Source organism: Cebidichthys violaceus, unplaced genomic scaffold (assembly GCF_023349555.1).
Source record: "Cebidichthys violaceus isolate CVI_PGR_0920_01 unplaced genomic scaffold, fCebVio1.0.p SCAF_13, whole genome shotgun sequence".
NCBI lineage: Eukaryota > Metazoa > Chordata > Actinopteri > Perciformes > Stichaeidae > Cebidichthys > Cebidichthys violaceus.
This window is the reverse complement of record NW_027176296.1, coordinates 12,561,654-12,581,619: the sequence shown is the minus strand read 5'-3', so window position 1 is coordinate 12,581,619 and position 19,966 is coordinate 12,561,654. Positions and strand designations below refer to the sequence as shown.

Below are 19,966 nucleotides of genomic sequence, written 5' to 3'. Positions count from 1 at the left end.
TCTTTTGTTGCCTTAGTGACAGCCCAGCACACGTCTGAGTCGGTCTAAGATCTTTATCCAGCAGCGCAGTCAGGCAAAGCTGTTTTGAATGCCATAACTGCCGCGGGGCATCACCCTAAATTTCAGGTGTCGGGATGCGACGTAGCAGAACTGTAAACACCAGTGGGTCGTGATGGAGAGTGTTGGCGGAGTCAGCGAAGCGTTGACGAGTGTGTGTTTTCCTCAGTGTCAGCGTATTCTACCCAGAGGGCTTTACGAGGAACGGCCTCCATGTCGCCTTGCTAAAAGACTAGACTTAAGGATGGGACACACAATCAGCCGTTTACACTGGCAGAGCATTTTGCAGTTTATTGTGCTTGTTTTTGAAGGTTACCTTTAAAATAATGGAAGCTCTTAATCACAACACATCCAACGCTGTTTGAGAGCTACAGTCAATCCTCCCCTCCAGACGTCCCTGAACACGCAGGACCGTGTGGACACGTCTGACACGACCACCACTGAGGATGTCTGGACACCAGAAATGTAGTAATCGATACCAAAAACAAGGAAATTCCACGAATCCTGATACCCAATTCGATGGGTAGAATGGTACAACTGTATGTACAACAACATGCATTACACAATTTTTAAGGATTACATTTGAACACATCATGATACAACATCATACAACCATTTGTATGATATCCTACGCTGTTTGTTGGACCCATACAACTCCCCTCCCTCCTGCCTGGAGTGGGCTTTTGCGGTCTTTATACTTCTCTTTTTTTTTTATAAATTGATGCATTAATGCGTCTGGTGCTTCAATGTTGCAGCTAGTAAGGGTGGGGCTCATTTTAATTTATGGATATATATTTTACATACTGCTGTGTTGCCTTTGCATGTCCCCCTGGGGACCAATAAAGCATTATTATCTAGATAGTTTTAGTCTAAACCAAAGTGATGGACCAAGCAACATTGTCATCCCAAGAGCAACAACGCTAGTGTGGCTAAAAACTGATGACCAGTAACTCTATGTGGCAACGGATTCTGCATATGCTGTACTGCCGTTTATTAATTCAGAAAACACGCCATCAGTCAAGTCATCAATCTATTCCGTGTTCTGAAGCTCTACTTAAATCCCTTTATTCCTCTAATCATGTGTTTAAGCTGTGGGGAAGTCCATCTTTCCTGCAAACAGCAGATGAACAGCATCCCCCTTCATACTAACAGTGAAGGAACCCACACAAACCTGAGCTCCACCACACACACACACACACACACACACACACACACACACACACACACACACACACACACACACACACACACACACACACACACACACACACACACACACACACTCATTAGTCAGATGTGAGGTCAGGCATGCAGCCATCATTCATTTAACAGAAAATGGCTGAGAGACAAAGATGGAGAGGGGAGATGGGAGGGGAGCGGGGAAAAGACAAATGGGAGGACAGGATTTAGTGGAACATGAACAACCACAACTGGAAGAGCACCCGTGGGAGTACACACACACACACACACACACACACACACACACACACACACACACACACACACACACACACACACACACACACACACACACACACACACACACACACACATTCCAGCCATATCTGCGGAGCCGAGAGTGGCACTGCCTGGCTTTTGTCAGTTCAACATACAGACGTTATAATGAGAGCCAGACCCGGAATCCCGGAATCCCCCCCCCCCCCACACACAGACACAAATACAGTACATAAACACAGACAAGTTTTGGAGAAAGTGGGTCTCTCTCTGTCTACACTGTGTGGTTAGTCTGTGGTCCAGAGCTGTCTCTAGCTGGCTTTTCACTGTTTTATTGTAAGTTTTGATGAATAGAATTAAATTCAGAGTGAAAAATAAAATGATGTGGTTTCCTCAACATGTATTTATCATTGAGGACAGCTTTTATTGCATGGCATTTGTTGAGAAGATTATGACACAGATGTGGTTAGGTGTCACGGGGAAAAAGCAACGGACTAGTCTTGCGTAGCACAGTGTCAGCACTAAACAAAGGTTTGGCTCCACACATTAGCTTTCTGGCCCAGGGGGGGAAAACAAACAAACACTTGTTTATATTTCTTTAAACCAATCACAATTGTCTTTGGCGGCGCTAAGCACAGGATGCAGCAACGGTACCCTGTGTGGGATGTCAAAAGAAAAGGTTTTTTTAAAAGTTCTGAATTGTGCCAACCACGAGAGGCGTGGAGCATACAGTCACACAAAATATCAGGCTTATGGGTCTAGCAGTATGTGAGATTAGCCGTGGACAGACAGACAGACACACACGCACACACAACCAAATGCATGATCTTCGCTATGCGTAATTAGCTTAATGGCTACATGGTAAGAGTGCTAACGCTGCTCCTGCTCCTCCATAACGCACACACACAACTGCACCAAACACACGCTGTGATGTTTGATCACATAGATTTTTGCCCTCCTTCCTCCTGTCTGACCAATGGCGTTGAAACGGCCGCTGCTCCTGATTGGTGCTGGCAGAAGCCTCCCGCCTCCCCGTCAGCAGGCCCCTTTATTACGTTTAGTCATTTTAACGACTCTTTGATCCAGAGGCATTCCCAATGAGTGCAACAGCAGAAAGAGCTTTGTTCCTGGGGCACCTGATGTGGAACAACATCACGTGCCAAACTTGATGGAAAGGTCAGTTGGAACTTAAAAAAAAAAAATATTGGGATATGGATCAACAGTAACATGAAAGAAGTCAAAACATTTTACTGACGGCTCCATTATGGAACATTATTTATTACTAATGGATGTTCAATTCATCAAATGTACTGTACTTTGCAATGCAGTAAATGTCCAAAAGCTCTCTGAAGCTTTTATTCATTTATGAGCTTCATGAGTACAAATGGAAGAAAAACGGTCTTGCTACAGCTTTTGAGGCCATAAATTAGCCAAACTTACATTTACCATATATACAATAAATGTTTTGCTATTGTTAGAGCACTACTGGGGAAAGGAATACAGTATATATACCCACTGAGGGTTCAGTGCAAGTTCCGTACAGTGGGGAGGAAAAAACCACGATGTGTAAGGATCAGCTCCTTTTCGTTCATGTTTCACAGACAGCAGTGCGAGCGTCAAAGACAGACACAAACCTCCTGCTGGGGACTGAGGTAACATTTTGCCCACTGGCAACTATTTTCATCATAAGGAAATGAATACTTCATTCAGTAGGTACAAACATTGAACAAACACCTTCCCAAAAGGCAGCAGGTCACAGTAAGCTAAAAGACTGAAAAGCATCTCTTATGCTGTGAAACTAGATACTAACGTCAATATAATTCCTCATCCTGGTAATCAGCACGTTTGGTTTATGCCGACGAATGTGCGTTAGCATGTTGGTTTTCGTTCACAAACACTACAACGGTGGAGCAACGGCAATTTACCTTCCACCATTTATAAAAGACTATCATCTGCATAGAAAAAATAGAAAGAACATCACTTATATTAAATCTAAACAATATTACTACTCCAACACAAAGGGCCGAACACAGATGCTTGTGATAGCCCGTGGCCTGTGATCTTTGACCTCAGGGCCATAAAGATCAATAAGTTCATCACACTGAGTGTACGGTTGTGTCTGGCAAATTTGATCATCTTTTGAATGAAGTTGACAATTTGTCTTCAGCGCGGTGCTCTGGTCCTCAACGAATCCACATCAGTTCCAACTTCAACGTGGCTGGCAGTGAGGTCTGCCTCATGAGGAGATGAGGGGATTTACTCTCTTCCTTCTGTGGTTGCCATCCCTGTAGCATCGTTCAGGCCACTACCGTCAATGTCACAAACCAATGAGATGGACTATTTTACAACACTGGATTAACAGCATCAATGTGATGAAGCACCTGTCTATCAGATATTATGCATATCTGGTTATATTACCTATAAATCAACAGAATTTCTAGAAAATGAATGATGGCTTTTATCCCTACTACCCACCACCGAACTGGTCGTCAAAATATTTTTGATCTGAAAGAGCTGATGATGTAGAGCGGACATCCATCCAAAATCAAATGAATAATTTACCACCTCGGAGTGGTACAAATTGAGTACTTTCTGCTACAAAATTCAACATTACATCAGGTGCAGAAGGGGAAACGTATAACAGCAAAGAACATCCCACTGCTAAGACGTTAATAAGCCCCTCTGAGAAAAAACAATGCAAGAGCAGTTGTCAATTGACAGGGGGGGGAAATAAAGAAGAGTGGGACTGATTCAAATAGAGAGAGCGAGAGAGGGAGAGAGAGAGAGAGCTCATTCTGTATATCGGCCGCCCTTTCCCGAATCCGGCTGCGCGGTTAGACAGTGATATATGAGGCTAGAATAAAGTAGGGCAATCCCCTGCATGACAAGAGAAGAGTACGGAACGGGAAAAGAAAGGGAGGGAAAAACAAAAAAGAGAGGGGGATTTAGAGGGAGGACGTGGGGGAGATGAATGCTCTTCGTGTCTGCTGGCTCGTTGATGGGGATGGGGGTTTTCCGCGGCCGTGTCTGTGGTAGCGCTGACCTGCAGCCGCATCGCTGGCTCACACTAACCGCCTGAATAGGAAGGATGGATGGGAAAACGGGAAGGTCAGAGCCGTCAGCCCTGCTGCGCTCCACAGGAAGTACAGGATGGCCGCTGACCTCAGTCTGACTCACACACACACACACACACACACACACACACACACACACACACACACACACACACACACACAGATACTCTACACACATGCAGACGCAGCATAAAACAGCACTGGAGTTCAAATGTACACGCACAAGAATATCACAAATCGAAACCCACGATGACACACAGGAAGAGGACCCACACAAACACCCAATCATGGCTAGAAAAGCACACCAAAACTACCTCATGTATTTCTTTACAGATAGTCAGTACACACACACACACACACACACACACACACACACACACACACACACAGTTATTTTTGCTCCTTTCCACAGAAACAGAGACCTGACTCACCGCTGCTTTCAGACAGTTTTCAGTTAAGTGTTGAACCATTTGTATTCACATGACAATGTGAGCTTCACCCCAGAATCAAAGCTACATATCTTTCCTCTTACCTATAGTGCCATTTATCAGTCTAGATAGTTTTGGTGTGAGATGTTTAGTTTTAGGGGTTTTGGCCTTAGAGATGTCTGCATTCTCTCCAATATAATTGGACTATATATTTGAATACTAATGATGAGTATTCAGTGCCTTACCTTAGAAATATAAGGATATTTATATAATTTTTCAGCCAAACTTTTAAATGTCTTCACACAAGCAGCTTATGACAAACTTGGCTAAATAAAATCGCTTAAAATGAGCCCTTGATATCTACACAGGGAGCCGGTCCTCTTCCACAGAGTCCGCTATGTTTCTACAGTAGCCCAGAACGGACAAACCAAACACTGGCTCTAGAGCAGGGGTCACTAATAGGCGCCGTTGTATCCAGACCTGGACCTATAACCAGATAGATAATTGAGAATTATTACATTTTAACAGAGCGCTTGTATTTTAACCGGCACAGCTTTTCTAGCCTTTACGGCACTCGATCAGCGGGACAGGAAACACACCGACCAATTGCGGTTGTGTTGTTAATCGTATCCCTTGACGCTATTCAGCCAATCAAATATGTATATTCTGATAAGCGTCTGACAGCTTAACCAGAGCCTTTAACCAAGAATGGACAGACTAATATCTTCATTCTTCCTGCAGGCATTTAAAATCTGTGTGTCTCATATGTAGAGAGACCGAGTGAGCGAAAGGGTATTCAGTTGGTTGCAATCCGCAACCTCACCGCTAAATCCTACACACTGCTCCTTTAAATCTTTTTAAAACTAGGTGCCACAGTAATGACACTCGAAAAAGTATCGCGGTTTTGTACTAGGATTGTCCTCGACCGAAGAAACTCATTAACTAACACTCATACAATTTTGTCAATTCATTGATTAGGTGATATAATTGATGGATCTGTTCCCCCATAAAGAATCACACAGAAGCAAAACTTTAAATCTTTCTTTATAAACTACAAAAAGTATAAAAAAAAAAGAGTATTTGACTAAAGACAGCCAATTAGTCGACTTATGGACTGTGAGGGAACAACGCTGCCCCATACCCAATAATAATAATTCCATGTTATTTGTGTGCATCACGGGGAAGCAGTAGCTGGAGAGGTGCCTGTTCTTCCCTGCCGAGGTGCCCTTGAGCAAGGCACCAGACCACCCAAAACTGCTCCCTGGGCACTGTATAGCAGCAGCGCACTGCTCCCAATACTAGGTTAAATGTACAGACTATGTTTCACTGCGACTATAAAAGTTGATTTACTTTCACATTTACATCATGCAAATTGGATTGGGCCTGATTCAGGGAGTGGTTGATGGATCCGATAGGCTACATAAAACCTGATGGGTATCCAGTTCAAAGACTACGGAGATAGATGAAGAGAGGACTTTGGATGAACTCTTCATCAAAAAAAGCCTGCAGTTTTAAAAACAACAGACTGTATCATATAACCTTCCATGCTACTTCCTGTTTCCTCTATACCGTCCGTCTCTATCAGTGTGACCGAGTCTCTGCACCTCTAACCTCCTTCCCTTCACAAGACACTCCGTCAGTCGGTTTATAATTATGTATACCCCCTCCATCCTCTCATTAATTATTCAATCTTCCTCTGCTCCAATTAAATAATTAACAGCGCCCAGAGCCGTCAGACTGTAACCCTGCAAAGACACCCCGCGCCGGTCCTCCAATCATCTTCAAGCGGCTCAATGACTCCTTCACATCCCGCTACAGAGAGAGCAAACTGATCACGATACACAATTTGATATATTTTCGATTATGTCAGTGTAAAAGTTTCAACCCAACCATGTATAAAGTAAGTAGCGCGGTACACTTCAGCACAGTGAAACAATGCAAGCTGTTTTCTTTGTCTCTGCCAAAACTCATTATTTTCCAGGACACCTTATGATTTTTTTTTTGGCTTCATATGTATGAGAGAAAACAGTTTGGAAGTTTTTGATGGTGAACAGTTTGAGGTGTGGGATGTCAGACAATAACCAACAACACACAATATTTCTCTCTTCATCTTCGCAGCTGCATATGATGTAGCAAATTAGTATTTGTTACACTGACTGAATAAACAACACGGCCCCCCTTTACCTACACACACTGACAACCCCCCACCCCCCACACACACACACACACACACACACACACACACACACACACACACACACACACACACACACACACACAGAACGAGTTTTGAAACTCTCTCCTCTTGCTTCCCTCGCCGCTCCGTCAGCTTCAGTCACTGTTGCTTTGTTACACTTCTCAGAGCTCATACAGCTCCACTGAAGCAAACATGTGATCTCACACTCACACACACATGCGCATGCACGCGCACGCACGCACACACACACACACACACACACACACACACACACACACACACACACACACACACACACACACACACACACACACACACACACACACACACACACACACACACACACACACACCTTCTCGGCGCTGAGTCGTTTCCTGGTACTCTGATGTGGTCTGAAAACGCCTGTTCGGCTGGTCAGCTCTTTGTCATGCATTCATTCAGTCATTATTTCTCCAGACAGCAAAAGCCTGCTTAATATTCATCCACTTTCACACGCTCACACTGGTTAGCTTCCCTGCACGACCACAGGCTCCTTCTGTTAAACTGCAGAGCATCTCGGCATAGGAAGTAGAGTCCCGGGGGTTCAAACTGGCAACCTCTCCAAGTCCAGAAAGTCACGAGCTGAACTGTGTGCGCACGGCGCTGGCAACACGATCGCTCTCCAAACACAATGTCAATTTATGGCAGACGTCCAATAGCGGACACCTTATAGCGGACGTCTTATAACAGACGTACTTCCTGAGCGGAGGCAGCTGCCGGCTAACACATCGGTGTGGAGATATTGGTTGTCAACACACGTTTCTACCAGGACAGACTCATGGAGACACGAGATGCAGATTAGTCAGACTATTGATGGCCCTCTGGTGAACATGTTTTAAACCGCATCCAAAACTATTTTAGCACGTTTCTCTTCTACTAGATATTAAAATCTGTTCAAGATGGTTTCGTAACAATGTGAACACCCACTGGCCTCCTCTGGTGTGGTCAGAACAACCCCGGAGCTGAACGCCGTTAAAGCTGTGGAGAGGACAGCGGACTGCTGTGGAAGCCTTTGGGTTTCTGGGATTTAGACACCGTCGGGGAAAAAAAAAAGGCCCGGCTGAGGATGCACTTCCTGTTGATCCGGCACTACACTGCAATAATAGTTCGGTCTGTTCTCTGCTCATCCATCACTGTGTGGTTTGGATCTGCCCAACAAACAGGACCAGACTACAACGGTCTGCTGAGAGAATCATTGGTGCCAACTAGCCTGTGTATCTGAGATTTTATTGTTAATAAATATAAACTATTGTTTGTAACATGTACATATCACTTCACATGTGAATCTTAGCAGCTGTGCAATATTTGCTGAATCGACTGTAAGCGGACAGGTGTAAACATATGATGTAGTCGTCCACCTCGGTCCAGGGCTGGGTGATGCTTCAGTATGAGGATGTATTGTCTTTCAGTGGAATCACGCTGTGATGGAAACACATATCCAGATATCACGATACACCATGACGTCATCCAAACTGATAACAATAAGCACATACTGACTCAAATTTATCTGAAAATCTGAATTGATAACAATTCTGCTTACAGGAAGACCACAGTGTAATTAAATCAAACTATGGTCTCAATCTGATTACTCTGCATTTGTGTGGATGTGTGTAGATATAGTCAGTGTACAGCTGGAAATATTTATTCATTTTCTCTGTATGATTATATTTAAAACTGTTATGTCTATTCTACACTAAAGTTCTTAATAAATTGAGAAAATGATTTTCATGTATCAAGTGTTAAATTTCACACAGGGGTTTAGGCTTCACAATGTGGTTATTTCATACAGACTGTTTATTAATTTCTGTGTATGTACAATGACAGCTGGTATGTGTTAATGACATACAATGGTGGATTCAAAAAGCAAAACAGGCTACAGGGTCACCAAAGGGTTTCAGTCACAGGAATCCAAGCCAGCATCATCACCAAAGAGGAGGAGCCTTAAGCCAGCCTATCTACAGACACACTGTTCATTGATCGGCCTGCTGCTGATACCCTGAAGCCCAGTCAACAATACTGATCACTGCAACCCCCCCCACACACACACAGATGCTGATTGATCCTGGTTCTTCGTGTGAAACGCGGTCCGTTACCACGTCAACGGATCGCTGCAGTGACGTTCTTCTGGAGGCCTGCAGTCAGCTGAAGAAAAATCCATTTAGACGTTCCTTTTCTCTTTGGCTAAACTGGTGGTTTTATTATTAAAGATCTGTGCGATCATCTCACCGCTTACGTTTGTTGGACCAAACAATCTCAACAATTTCTTATATATCTTAAAGAGATGAAGACGGAAACATACGTCAGTGGTTTCACCAAACCACTCCAGACCTGAATCACAGTTATGCGTCACTGAAATATCTAAAGTGTAGAAATCAGGCCAACGTGGACTGGACCACATCCAGTGTATCAGTCTAATCCATCTCCTCACTCAGTCTCTCTCGACAAACTCAGTCCTCTTCAGGCTCCATTATGGTTCACATATCTGCAGGACTCTTAAACAACCCCCACCCAACAGCAGGGGATTACTACTGGAGCTGTCCCCGCTGTGCGTGTGTGTGTGTGTGTGTGTGTGTGTGTGTGTGTGTACTGACCGTTGAAGACGGCCTGTCCCTTTGCCAGCTCCTGGTCCACTTCGATGACGTATTCCTCCTGAGTGAAACCCCTCATGCACGGCAACGATCCCAGCTCGCTTGACAACGGGCGCTCGGCCTCTCCGCCCAGAGCAACAAGCTGGAGGAGAGAGAGAATAAAGAGAATATTCTTTGAATGCATTTAAGTTTGTGTCGCGATGCCCTCGCGACATCCTGATGCTGGTGTTTTTGTTGCCTTTTTAGTGATTTTGTCTGAAGTCGAAGACTCTTTCTCCTGTCGGCCTTGACGTGTTTTTTTCCATCAACCTCATTTAAAACTGGAAAAATGTAAAGACACTAACACAACAAATCTTACTTTTTTTTTCTTTTTCTTTAAATAAAGCCGAGGGCTGAATATCATTGTGGGTAAACAGACCAAGGACAGACGCAATCAGCACGGACTGCAGATTTAGTCAGCGTTTGTTGTGCAAACTTTGCAACAGTGAAGCAGAAGAAGAAGAAATGTTGTGCGTCAAAGGGAACATAAAAAAATCCAGTCGAGCGGTCCGAACCAGGAGAGCGTTATTAATCACCATGAGGAGCAGCACACAACTGGGTCAATTCATTTTGATGATAATTAGCGTCTAGACTTTTGTCTCTCTCGTTGTTCGAGCCCAGGCCCGACATTACCCCCCTCCCACTCCTCACATCTCACACACACACACACACTACTCCCGCTACTCCTAAAGGCATCTGTTGTAGTTTGTTGGTGTGTGTGTGTGTGTGTGTGTTGTTGCATTGGCGAGGGGGGGGGGGGCGCTCTTCAGTGATTAAAGTAATGAAGCAAAGAGGGGGTGCTGTGATTTGCTTCCACTTAACCTAAAAACTTTAAACCCTCACATCCTCGCTGCCCATCCTGACATGTTTGGGAGGAGGTGGGGGGGGGGGGGGGGGGGGGGGGGGATTTAGCACGTCTGGCTTTCATCTCTTCCCCTATTAGCAGAAGGAATGGGGAGAAAAACACTTAGTACAGCTCTGGTCGGATGCTGTGCTTCTGCGTGATGCTGCACAGGCTTCGGCGGGGACATTTAGAGGGCAGGCAGTGAAGTGAAGAGGAAGAGAACCCAGAGGTCATGCCAGGGCACGCAAATATCTCCGCTCGTGTATTATAAATAGAGGAATAGGGCTTTAAAAGGAAAGGGTGACATTTCACTGTTGAGCTTGATAGTATTTGAAAACAACCTCACCACAAGAGCCACTTAGTAGCTACTAAGGAGTAATTAAACGATAAAACAATAATGTGATAATTAAAACATGAAATTGCTACTTTTTGTGTTAAAATGCACTACTTAATTTGGCAAATGGTCATTTATGACTACTTTCTGATATTTCATAGGCATCAGAATCAGAATTAGCTTTAGTGGCCATGTATGCGTGTCCGTACATGGAATTTGACTCCGGTTACACATTGCTTCCCATTGTACATACATACATAGAATATATAATAAACAATAGAAATATAAAAACAAGGACATTAAAAACAACAAAGTACAAGAGAGAAACTAAGCATAAACATTTAAGTACTATGTACAATATAAATATATATCGAAGAATATATATATGAGCATAAAGAACATAAAGAACAACAACGATGGATTTGGGATCATTTATCAGATTTTTGAGGATGTAATTAGCAGATCAGCTGAAAACAAACATTCCTGTTTCAGCCTTGTTTTTGTCTGAGAAAGAAAATCAAAGCATGTAGTGCATTCGTTGTACAACACTTTATGATTAATGGTGGAGGGCACTCTGATTTATGGCCTGTATTGCTTCGGCCGGTGGTTTTGACTTCTGAACCAAAAGATGTGTTTCATGTCAACATACGTGTGATCAGCGTTTCCACCTTTGTTGTTTTAAAAAAAGTAATTCTCAATTACGTTTCGGCAAGAGAACTACTTGGTGAGGTTAAGTCAGTGGTTTCACATGAGACATGAACAGTGGTCTCCTGGGTGAAAGTCCCATGCGATGAGGATCTCCTGCTCTCCTTAGAAAATCCAGAGAGACCTCCACCGTAAGCTGCTGATGTCCCGACACAGTAGTTCCACCCACAGTAAATATGAGACAAGGCCTTTCCTCCGTGTGTTATGTGTAGACACAAAGATAACAGAGTTTCAACATCCGGCCTGACCTCTTCTTTAGAGGCCGGGCTCCCACCAACACGCTCTGGGAAGAGACTAAACGGGTTGTCATGTGCATGATGACCGGACATGTGAATCATGTCATGAACTCTCACCTGGTTCAGCTGATGAGCAGAACACACTGTGGAATCTAAACCCTGAGAGAACAGTTTGTACACTGAACATCGCTTGAGAATACGTTGATAAGTTACACCAACAAATCACCACACAGGCTGCCCATTGAGCCGAGAGGATGGAGTTCAACGATGTGTAAGCTCATGACACCGACACACACACAATGACCTTCGTGTACTATAATTAGGGCTGTAACTGAGGACTATTTGACTTATCTATTCCTCTGCTTTTGCTTCATTGTGTTCTATTAGAGAGGAGGAAGTCATCCTTTTACATATGCGGTAACTTAACTATTGTGTTTGCAATAAAATAAAATCCCTTTTCACCTGAAAACTTTTCAGATTTTAATGTAAAGCACAGTTATGATGTTCTATTTAATTAAATATTAAATTGTATTAAATAATCCAAAAACTGCTCAGATGTCAAATTAGAATATTGCAGTCATTTCATGTAATTGAAATTCCAATGATCACATTCATCTCCTCAAGTAAAACAAACTATGATAATTTATAATAAAAATCATTTGGTTAGCAATTATAAAATATTCCAGTGAGAAACGGCGATCATAGCAGTGAAAAGGCAAACAGCCATATGTATGCAGACAGAGAGTTGTCTGACCCTAAACCAGGTCTTTCTTCCTCCAACGGTTTGTTTAAAACTGTCCAAAACCTTCCAGAACATTGCACCAAATAAAATCCAGAGACATAGCTACAGTCATAGACTGAATATAAGAAGTGGACGTAGTCAACATGGTCATACCACCGCATTGGGCCTCTGGTTCGGCATTTTGCCGCTATCTTCGCTATCTTGGTTTTTTGCAACCACAAGTGACTTGCTAAGTATAATGCTGAATAAGACATTTTTAGGCAACTAAATTGTCACAAAAAATACGAGCAACTTTCAGACCGGACAACGCTGTGGTAGCCCCGCCCTAAAGCATACTCTGCTTTATTGTCTGTGACTCTAAATGGACCATAATTTACTAAATGAACATCATGCTGTATTGAAGACTTGAAACTAGAGATTGAGACCATAAACTCATGTTGATAATATTTACTGAGGGAATAAATCAAGAGAGAAGTAGAGTCATTTTCTCATGGACTTCTATACAAACAGAGGAGTCGGCCCTGATGGACATTAGAAATAATGCAAGTTCAAGGCACTTCAATAGCTAATTAGCTATTAGCTAATGGGTGGATTGAATCTTGGGATAGTAAACACAAAAACTACTAATTTCTTTGTTGTTAGCACTCAGTCATTCTGGTGTGTTTTCTACCTCCCTGATGGAGATTTATGACTTGCAGATCGACTAATACATGGTGCAGAGGGAGCACAGAGTTCTGCAAATTTTCTTTCCAACCATATAAGAAGGTTATTCACTATGTAGGCAGTGAGTTAAACACACCTGGACATCTGGTCCAGCTGCTTACCCAGACCTTATCTGTTTCATTATATGGCTCATCTATTCCAGCATACATAACATAGAAGGAAAAGGTTTGCTATAATGTGTTCCAGTGAGACAAATGAATGGCACTTTTCTGGGATCAAAATAAATCTGCATCAATATAATCATCAAGTACAGGATTCACACATGAAAGAAGTTTGCCTCAACCAGCCCTTTTGGGGGAAAAGTCGACCGACCGGGTCGTGATCAGAAGAGCGGATAGTAAACATCAAACCTTATCTACTTCCATTATCCTCCCTTGATTTAACTAAAGGATTTGGGAAATGGGGGATTGTTATCTCTACAGATGCTCTGCCCATTGCTGTTAACTAAATTAAAGCTATCTCAGTAAACGGTGAGATACAGAGATATGTGGAACTAAATCACTAACCATATCACGACACCTGATATGTACTCAAGCCACAACCACATACAGTAGCATACAGTAAAGGTGCCTTCAGGTACACGTATAAAACGTATGATCAAAGCCATTGTAAAAAGCTACAAAGACAAATGTTTGGAAGCTTTTAAGGGATTTAAGGTAAGCCAATGAGACTGCTGACCTGGCGGGTTTTGGAGGTATAGCAAGGCACTGGTGATGTGATTTATTTAGGACCTGACCTTTGACCCCCCTGACACAGCGCTGTGCTCTCTATTGATTTTTCCACAAAGTGTGGATCACCTCTTTTTCAGTCGACATTGGATCCTACTCGAGGGGCATTTACACGCTCCATTTTTTTTACACGCTCCATTTTTTTTTTGCTGGCTGTGTTTTCTGAATAAATTTGAATAATGCCTCTTTAAAGGGACAATCACCCCGAAATCAAAATGACATTTTTCTCCTTATCAATCTAGATTGTTTTGGTGCGAGTTGTTAAATGTTGGAGATATCAGCCGCAGATATCTGACTTCTCTCAAACATAATGGGACTATGTGTCATTCGGCTTGTGGCGCTCAAAGCACAAAAAACATACATATAGTTCCTTCATCAAACTGCTCACTGTGGATTATCTTGAGTAACCTGGTCCAGGTTCTGGAAAGAGACATTGCTGTTCGAGTTTTTCAAATGTGGTTTTTCCACCTAAAGTCGAGTGTCATATAGTCCCATTATATTGGAGAGAAGGCAGACATCTCCAGGGTCGATATCAGGCGGCAACCTCTGGTTCTGCCGAGTGAAGCTTTCTCTCTATTGGCCATCAGGGGTCGACTCCTCTGGTTTGAAAAAGAAGTCTGATTGTATAGAAGTCTATCAGATAATTAACCTACTAACTAAATCTCACTTGATTAATTACCTCAGTAAGCATTGTAAACATGAGTTTATGGTCTCAATCTCTAGTTTTAAGTCTTCTTCAGACTTCAATACAGCATGATGTTCATTTAGTAAATTATGGTCTATTTAGAGTCAAAGACCATAAAGCAGGGTGTGCTTTAGAGCGGGCTTACTGTGATTGACAGGACGCTGCCGCTACCAGAGACGAATACTGAATCTCTACATCACGCATCCGCATTCCAAATATGGTAACCTCCGTTCATTGGTTGCAAAAAAAACAACAACATGCCGTGGCCGTAATCCAAGATGGTGACGGCAAAATTGTCGAACTCAAGGCTTCAAAACATCAGTCCACAAACCAATGGGTGATGTCACGATGACCACATCCACTTCTTAAAACAGTCTGTGGTCAATATCTCCCAAACTAGACAAGTGGCACCAAAACAATCTAGACTGATGTATAGCACTATAGATGAGAGGAATGATATACATTTTAGATTTTGGGGCTGAACTGTCCCTTTAATATTGTTACTGGACATTTTTCAAAACCCTAGGGTTAGCAAAACACATTTTAAATGAAACCTTGATTAAATACTAAAACAAATAGTAGCCCTACACTCAGGATAGAAGCTTCACGAGAGTTTTAGTGACTAGAACAAACGATAAAAAATGCTGGCGTGGTTCTTCAACAATTGTAGTCTTACTTCTGTACAGCAGTTGGCCCAAACACCATGTCTGGACTGGAAGCCCCCCCCCCCCCCCCCCCCCCCCCCCCCCCCGTCCTGTTCCTCAGCCTGCACGTCAAACTATTAAAAAATGTGACAATTGCTTAATGCTCAACCCGCCAGGTAACACGATTCGAGACGTGAAAAAATGGTGTTGTGGTGCAAGACTTTATCTCAAATCACACCATGTCCACATGACCACGACGCACACAGGCCAAGGGGCCAATACAGAAGTATAGAATGTTGAACGTTAGCATAGAACACCAATATGTGGAATGGTTGCAGGGCACAGACGCTGCACGCGCTATTGACTAGACAGGACGCCCAATTGAAGAACAGACACGACTCATAAAAACGTCTTGCTCCAACACCGTGTGCCCGGTTAACGTTAGAAAAGGACACCTTACAAATTGGCAATTTTTTTAAATGGAGAATGGCGTGTGCTCACCGAGACGCTATGTATCGGGGGGGTTGATTCAGTCCGGCTAAACTAGACTACAGCCCGACCAAAAGTCAAGCACCTGCTTCCAGCAGAAAAGCACCGTGAATTGTGCCACGGATGAGACGGGATGACATGCGCTCATCAGCGGGTGAGTGGGTGTTCATTAACGGTTATCTCCCTCCTATACTGCCGCATTTCGTTGGTTTTGATCATGCAGAGGACCCCATTCCAGTTCCAACGCGTTCCTCTTGTTTGTTTGATAAATTACTCAGCGTGCAGCGGAAACCGGGAGCAGGTCTGGGATCAGCAGCATTGTACTGCCAGTTGCTCTGTGTGATTCTGTCGGCCCTTTTTTAAATCACGATAGTTGCGGATCGCGACGACTTAAAAATAACGAACTAAACATGAACTAAGCATGAAGCAAGCGAAAGCAGCCGCATTGTGACCGCTGTGTATCCCGCTGCAGCCTCCGCTGAGCGGAGCTGACTCGGTGTAAAATTATTGTTTTTTTACCTGCAGAGCCGTCATCAGCATCCAAATCCCCAAAAGATACATTTTTTTTGTGTTGTGATATAATTCCCCCTTTCCGGAACCGACAGAGTCCGCTGGACGTCAGGTGATTAATTCCCGGTAAACCCCGGCGGCATGAGGCAGCCTTCCACCCTCCACCAGCTCTCCACTGTGTCTGGCTGCTCTACCCGGCGCAGCGGCGCTCCAGCCTGCCCGGGTCCTCTTTCACCACCTGCCGCCTCAGTGCCGCCCTCTAGCGGGAATCGGGGGCACTGAGCCCGGCTACACAGACGGAGGCTTCCTCTCCGTTCATGGATTATTATCAGGCACTGGCTCCTGATATACTTAAAGCTTCAGCCATAAGGGGATTAATATAAACATAGAGTGATAACAATAAGCCAGGTGCAGCTAAAAAGGGTTTCAAGTTTCAAGTTATTTATTGTCATATGCACAGCAGTTATGAGGAGCGGTCGTTCGCGATGAAGATCTCAGATCTCAGGCTCCTTCCAACGATGCTCATTAAATATTAAGAAAATCACGCAAGTGAAAAAAAAGTGAATAGAAGAGATAAAATAGTGCAATGTTAAAATACAGAGATAAAATATAAGACAGAATATAAAATAAGATAATAATAATAAAGTCAATGTGATCAGGGATTAGTAAATGTGTATAGTGAGGGCTAATAAGTTATAATATATTATGTATATACACTTTGGCTTCGCTCTGATGAATGGCCTTCCTTCTACACTGCTGGTTGTGGTCCTCCATGGATGGCTCTGTGATGATGCGCTGTGCAGTTCTCACCTCTTTAGAACATTACAGTTGAGTTGAGGGTGGTGCAACTGCCAACCAGGTGGTGATGCAGCCGCATTATACTCTCATATATCCCTATTAAGCTTATTTTGAGCAGCAGCTTCCCATGGGAGCTGATTATTAAAAATACAAAACAATAGTTCTGCTGCAGTTACTTTCAGACCTGCCTTATCTAAAAGTTCAGGATATTTTGTGAGTTTTATTCAACATCCTAAAAAAGTGGCCTCAGGTTTATAAGTAAAGGGAAAGGCAGTGTGTGACAGCAGAGCTGTCATCGAGCCATGATTTCATGTCTGCCCAAAAAATCCTGAAAAAAAATGTTTTTAAACAATTTCATATGTTTTCAGATAAATCTCAGATTTTACTTTTAAACTTTTGACAGTAAAGGTGGAAAAATAAGGAATTCTTTGCAAAGCAGTTTGAGCCGGTCAGCTCCTCGATCTCGCTCGGTTTAATTAACCACAGAGAAGAGAGCTACATACTCAGACACACATCTTTGTTCTCTCTTGCTTCAATCGCTGTGAGGGGAGCTGGCGTCACATTTTGAACTATCGCGTCAGAAAAGCTGTATAGAAACGGCAAAATTGGATAATGCTTCTATAAATTGCGAACCCTGAAAAAAATGAAGTTGTGAGGTGTCTAAAGAAAACAGTCATATTCAACACAGAGGCACATTCTAGTGGGATACATAATTGGGTGTCTTCTGTGGCATTGAAGGAACTTTGTCAAGAAATTACTCAAGGGACATCACTTGGACGTCACTACCAGGCAGGGGGAGTGTGACTTTAAAAGCAGAGCTAGAATAGAGGACATTCTTGAGAAACATCACCTTTCATGCACGTTTTCCTGATCCTTTCAGTTTCCAGCTTTGGATCAGAAACTGATTGAAAGTCGAGAAAAGAAAAGCTCGAGTTTTATTCCACTGCTGCGACATCTCCAACTACTGTTGGCCCAGTTGGTCCTGCATGCTGTTCCCTCTAAATCCATGACCCCAGCTCAGTCCTCACACATTACTGCAGATAAGCACATCAAACGGTTGGGCCTTCATATTTGTTGGCAGCTTCAATTTCCTGCTGTTTTCCCTTCGGAGCGACACGTCTTGTGCTCAGTTGGTACCAGCACTTTAAATGTCCCCCTCTGGTGTATGGAGCCAGAGTTTAAACTTCAGTCACCCACGACATGTGTCCTTTTCTATTTTCAAAATGAAAGTCAAAGACAAGATAGTGTGTGATATATATATATATATCGCATATATATATATATATATATATATGCTATATATATACTATATATAGGCTATATATATATAAAAAAATAGTGTATATATATATATATATATATATATATATATATATATATATATATATATATATATATATATATAGTGTATATATATATATATATATATTATATATATCCAACTTGTTTTAGGATATGTAAAAAAACAAAAAAAAAAGTACAAACCTACATTTTGTCTGTCAGGCTTCATAACGCTGTAGTATTTAGTGGAGGTGGAGCGATGACAGTGGAACACCTCGTTGGCAGAACGAACGCTTTCATTTGCACAATAATGACCCTCAGCCATCATCTGACAGGAACACAGATGGTCCTCTAACATAATTTAACACAGCGCAGCAAAAAGCACCTCTGATACACGATTAAACATGTAAAGGACTCTCCCCCAGCCAAATGTTAAGCGCGTTTGTGAAATCAAATTTGGAGTTCTACTTTAAGCCACTTAATGATTGGCACGAGTTTGAAAGCATCTATTATATGTTGGTACTGGAGAGCTGCTGTGTGTTTCTTCACCGTTAGTCCCCGGGTCAAAGAACCTGAGGGGAGCACAGTGGTTGTAAAGAGTGTCTCACAGGTGAGATCAATCATCCTGATGACTTTAACCTGTGGTTGGACACTTCACTGACAGCTGGAACTCCAGAGAGAACACTGGACTTCCCCTGGAACTAAGAGTTGTTGTGTATCCATTAGCTTAGAATGAGCCCGTCATATCTACATAGAGAGTCCTCTTCTCAGAGTCCTCCATGTTGCACCACCATGTTTCTACAGGAGACCAGAATTGTTTTAGTTGTTGCTGTTTACATTCCTTATGATGCAAATTTAAAAAATTACTGTTTTTGATTTGTTGTTTGTCATGTGTTTGCTGTGTTACAAATGGGCTACAACTGAATTTTGTTGTGCATCCCTGTGTTGCATAATCCTTGAATCCTACCTTTAATTTCCTTGGACATGATAGTGAAGGGTTAGGTGTGAACACAAAAGGAGCAAAACTGGACAAATATTAAGAAAGCAGACTGTTCCACTTATCAGAGTCCTTCAGCTCATACGACCACAAAGGGCATTTGTTCCTCCTCTCTAATACAACCCACAGGAGTGTTTCCTAAATCAGCACTCCTAATGGACTTCATTCTTCCTATGGGCAGTTTAAAACCAGCATGTCTCATGTGTTCAGAGACAGTGACGATGCGCCACAACAAGGCAAAGCACTAATCTTTTGAGCAAATGTACAGACTCAAATCCGAAATGTAGGTACATAAAGATAAACTATCTAAGAGCCAAATATGATCAGAATCCTAACACATGAATTCACTGTCCAACAATGAAGTCAACAGAGA

General features: G+C 42.8%; 1 protein-coding gene across 1 annotated transcript in view; it reads right to left on the bottom strand.

Annotated features, from left to right (window-relative positions):
* The window catches only part of LOC137870469 (cadherin-2-like), an 86,389-nt gene extending 69,692 nt beyond the window's left edge, over positions 1-16,697 (bottom strand). The window contains exons 1-2 of the mRNA XM_068707774.1: positions 16,527-16,697; positions 9,842-9,980 (exon numbers count right to left, since the gene is read on the bottom strand). Coding sequence (XP_068563875.1) covers positions 9,842-9,980; positions 16,527-16,568 — 181 coding nt within the window. The 5' untranslated portion in view covers positions 16,569-16,697. The remainder of the gene's footprint in view (positions 1-9,841; positions 9,981-16,526) is intronic.
* Between the last annotated feature and the right edge of the window lie 3,269 nt (positions 16,698-19,966).